Raw genomic sequence first — 4,523 nt, 5'->3', positions numbered from 1 at the left:
ACCGGAGCCCCAAAAAAACACCAAGCAAGACCGCGTGAGCAGTCACCGAACAATGGGCAAGCGAGCCTTAGGCGGTTTGCCACCACAGGTGCATCGCCCTTCCCCGTACAGATGCTTAATAACCCCAAAACAACACTCGACTGCAATCGCAGTCAGAGTGGGGAAGACAGAATGGAAAAGACAAGATTGACCAAACCAATGCCCCGCCCCCGAACTCCGTTTCCACGGGGTATCGAACACCAGAAATCACAGGCAGACCGCCCACCCACCCAAAGCGACTCAGCCAAGCCGTAACGCCGCGATCATTGCCAACCGTTTTCCTGCCCCGAGACCTGAAAGAAACCAAAAAAAGGAAACAACATCACGAGGAACACCGTATCTCTGCTTGTCTTCAACTTCGTCAGTCATCAGAGAGGACTATTCTCAAGCTTAGGGAGTCCCTGGAGCATTGCGTCGAGGGCGTCAAACTGAGGACTTGACTGGAAGGTTAGGTCAAGCCCTGACTGATCACTATCAGCTTTGGCCATAGCCATACCGCTCCCATCGTCAGTCTTATGCTTAGTTTTGATGTGTCGGCGCAGCTGATCGAGGCGCCGAAAGTCTTTGCCACATATGTCGCAGACATGATCGCCTTTCAAATTGTGAGTGCGTCTGTGCTTAGACAGGTTGGACGACTCGCTGAAGGTTCTCCCGCATATATTGCAGGCAAGGGGCTTAAGGCCGGTATGTGTCCCTTGTGTGCATTGCTGTAGAGAACAGTTAGCTTCATCGTGTCATTGACGAGTATTCCGCTGCAAGACTTACTGGAAAGTACTCTGTTGTTTGAAGGATGTCCTGCAATCCAGGCCCTAGTCAGACCCATGACTCATCGCCAGTGTGTATACGCATGGTGCTGGTCTAGCGACTGCTTGGCGAAAGACTAAGGTTACAACCGAGCACTTAACAGGTTTGTTCTATATAACAAGTAATCCATGTGGTCACGGTGGTCATGATGCGGACGGCAGAGTTGTGCTTACAGCCGGTGTGGACCTGTAGATGGCGGTCAAGCTTGGACTTTGACTAAAGTGGCCGGCGTTGCACTTCGTTACGCGGATGCAATTCTCCCAGTGGCAGGGAAATCCACCGACCTCCTTGTTCAAGGGTGCGGTGTGATGATCGCGGACATGCTGATGAAGGTCTGCTTCATCCCTGAATGTCAATCCGCAGACCTGACCATGAGTAAACCAGCGACACTGGTTGCTCGCGCGACAGAAGCTTTCGGATGCAGGTGTCACTGGAGTGCTGATTTGGGCGCTATCGCCTGTCAGGGTGGACGAGGCTGTCATGGCAGACAGCGGTCGCTGCATCAATGTAGGGGAACCGTTGAGGTGGCCTGTTCCCCGACGAAAAGTCAAGCCCTTGATTGTCTGGGTCACGGGAGCCGGGCTCGGGTGATGCATGTTGTATTGTGGGATAGCGAACGTGTGGTTTGTGGCAGCCAGGGCTGGCCGATGTTGTTCGTTGAAGTGTGCGACCAGCTGCGAAGCCGTTCGGAACTTGGTGTTGCATTTGGTATTCTGCGTGGTCGGGCTGTGGTCTCCTTGATAGAACGCATTCTGATCCAGATGGTCTTGGGGCCATTGGGGAAACGGGCATTGTGCGTACTGCGTGGGAAAGGTACTGAGCACGCATGGCTCGACGCACTGGGGTTGATTTGGGTCGTGACACTGGTATATATGCTCGAAGAAAGGATCAATGGTCGGGTTCAGAGGCATAGTATCGATAAACCTGCCCATCATGTCGACCTGTGGCGCAGCCTGCTCGAAAGAGACGGAACTCAAGTCCATCTGGGAAAAGGTCATCCCATCTTCTGGGCGAGAAGAAGGAATTTGCGAGGATTGGAGAGCTGGGGACTGAAGTGTCTGCTGGGATGCAAAATTCATGTTATGTGTGTAAAGGTACTGTTCCTGCTGTTGTGATTGCAACTGCTGTTGCATCTGTTGCAGTTGCAGGTGTTGCTGCTGCCGGTGTTGCTGTTGCAGTTGCATATATTGTGGATGCTGCGGCTGACGGCGCTGTTGCCGGACGATGGGAGGATTTTGCAAATCTTCGAGGATTTTGGCAGCAGCAGCAGACGCATCATCAGGTGCAGCTTCTGCTTTGTCTGAACAGTGATCCTCTGTGCAACGCGTGACGGGGTTGCAGGCTTCCTCGTCGCACTCGTCAGGACACTCGGCCTTTTGGCATTCTTCGTCGTCGCAGGCGCTTTCGCAGTCGACAGCGCAGTCGTCAGCGCAGGCCTCGGAGTCGACTTCGCAGTCCGGGTCCTCGCAGATATCTTCGCAGTCGGGCTTGGTGCACTCTGCAGCACACGCGTCCCTGGGCGAGGCAGCAGCCTCGTCCGTCGCACTGGGGAGGAGGTCGTAGTTGGGGTCAGAAAGAGTGTTGAAGCTCGCAGCCGCTGCATTGGTCCACTGGAAGCCATGGAAGTCAAAGTCGTTGTTGGCGTTCGAGTTGGTCTCCGTGGGCATGGAAGACTGGCGAGGGCGAGGGCGAGACGCGGCTGCTGCTGCTGCTGCTGTTGCTGTTGCTGCTGCTGCTGCTGAGGGGGCTGACCGAGGAGGGGGAGCAGACGGCTGGGAGATGAGCGCATCATTGTCCAAGCGAGAGGAGAACATGAAGCTGGCATTGGGATCAATGCATGTATCGTCGTGGGAGGTGCCAGAGCCATGATAGAAGTGGTTGTGGCTTTCAGAGGCCTGGGTAAAGCTGGGAGTCGGGTCGAGCTCGGTGAACATTTCAAAGTTCAACTGCTCGGAAGCCGTAAAGTCTTCCATGTCAATGCCATAGGAATCGTCCATGGCGGAGATGTGTCGAGCTGGTGCTCAGAGGCGGTAGAGGGCCACTTGGGAGTAGAAATATCAGAGATATCCAAGGGGAGGGGGTGGCCTGGGAAGATCTTCCACAGGGCACAGATGGATGGTCAGACAGTGCTGAGAAGAATGGATGGATATTGAGAAAGCAAGTGGTAAGAGATGCTCTCTGGTGGGAAATTCCGGATGGGGGATCGAGAGGAAAGGGTCCGGTTTCAAGACAGCGATCCGCAACGGGCGGACGAAGGAAGAAATTGGTGGCCGTCTGACCCTAAGGTGGTGATCAGGGACGGGACCGAGGGGGCAGGAGAAGTCCAGTGGGCAGAGGGAAATAATACACCCCGACCGTGGGCCGTCACCGTGACCGCCGTGTGCTCCGTTGGAAGCGACAACGCAGTGCGGTGGACAGGCAGGTGGCTGATGAGCGCCTGCCGTTGCCTTTGCGTGGGTAGGCGTGGGCGCGGGCGCGGGTGTGGGCGCGGAGGGCCTGCCAAGAGGAGAGGTCAGTGAGAACCCGGATGGCTTGCGCGATGAGAAGAGAGGCGGGGCTAACGAGTTGAAGTTGCAGTAGGACCCCTGTCGACGTAATGCCGTGCAATGTAGTGGGTACCTCGGATTAGGAGCTTGCCGTGCGTATGCGACAAGTACCCAGGACACGTAATGGTCGAGAGAAAATCAACGACTTGACTTCGGGGCTAGGGTGCCAACTCAGATGCTAAGGCCTTATTAGGGACCAGCAGAGGGACCAGCAGCAAAGTGCTCAGAGGAGTAGGGCGGCGAATGAGTGGGCTCGTAATCATGGGACTCGACGTCGCCGGTTCAAAGATCTCTCTAGCCGAGACTGCGGGCTGCGGCAAGTAGGTATTGCCTGCAGGTTCGGGTCTTCGGGAGAGCGCGAGGTGGTAGGCCAGGAACAAAAGTGTCCGAAACGTGGGCGGGTGTCTTGGGAGGAAGAAGTGCTTTTTGCTGTCAACGTGCTGTCGAATGTTTGTTCCGGGGGCCCCAAGGTTGCCTGTCTTTGATGCCAGAAACGCTCCGGGTTGGCGAGAAGGACGCGCTCCCTTTATGTCCTCTGCGTCCATGGATTCGGAGCTCGACATCACTTGGACAAGCAAGCTCCGAAAGCCCACCCAAACAAAGGTCACACCGTTCCGCCTCCGTCAAATGTCTGCCCCAATATCTCGAGAGAGACGCAGATGAAAGTCAATGAGTGCAGCCCCCAACCCACCGACAAAAGTTTAGCCCGAAGATGGCGCTGCGCATAAAGCCTGGTGGCTGCAACGCCCCAGAAAGTTGGTTCGCCCGTTCAGGTACGAGGATGCCATTTCCCTATGATCAATGGGAAATTCACACTTTGCAGGCGCTTTGGAGGGGTGGGGAGGGGTCGATGTAGAACCTGGCAGCCAAAGGCATGAGGAGTGCGGTGTCTGGGTGGGTAAGGTATGTGTGTAAATCGAAGGCCCGCAGTCGCTGGTGATGTATCTTTCCGAGGGAAATTGTCAAAGTACTTGAGAGGCAAACAAGGTACTTGAGACGCAAAGTGAACCCCTTGCGGGCTGCTTGTGGCAGAGGGCTGGGATGGGGTCATGCGTGAACCGAGAGATGCTGCTGCTGTCAGTCCAGCGAGCACACGACTGTCGGAATCATTTTCTGGTGCATCTATCGTATCGT

General features: G+C 55.5%; 1 protein-coding gene across 1 annotated transcript; it reads right to left on the bottom strand.

Annotated features, from left to right (window-relative positions):
- Positions 1–407: 407 nt before the first annotated feature.
- Positions 408–2,840, bottom strand: VDBG_04816 (conserved hypothetical protein; the record flags this gene model as incomplete). The annotated part of the gene is made up of 2 exons (XM_003005164.1): positions 408–746; positions 1,017–2,840. The coding sequence occupies 2 exons, from the start codon at positions 2,838–2,840 to the stop codon at positions 408–410; spliced, it is 2,163 nt and encodes a 720-aa protein (XP_003005210.1).
- Positions 2,841–4,523: the final 1,683 nt, after the last annotated feature.

Source organism: Verticillium alfalfae, genomic scaffold, assembly GCF_000150825.1.
Source record: "Verticillium alfalfae VaMs.102 supercont1.5 genomic scaffold, whole genome shotgun sequence".
In the NCBI taxonomy this organism is placed as follows: domain Eukaryota; kingdom Fungi; phylum Ascomycota; class Sordariomycetes; order Glomerellales; family Plectosphaerellaceae; genus Verticillium; species Verticillium alfalfae.
This window is presented reverse-complemented; position numbering and strand designations above follow the sequence as displayed.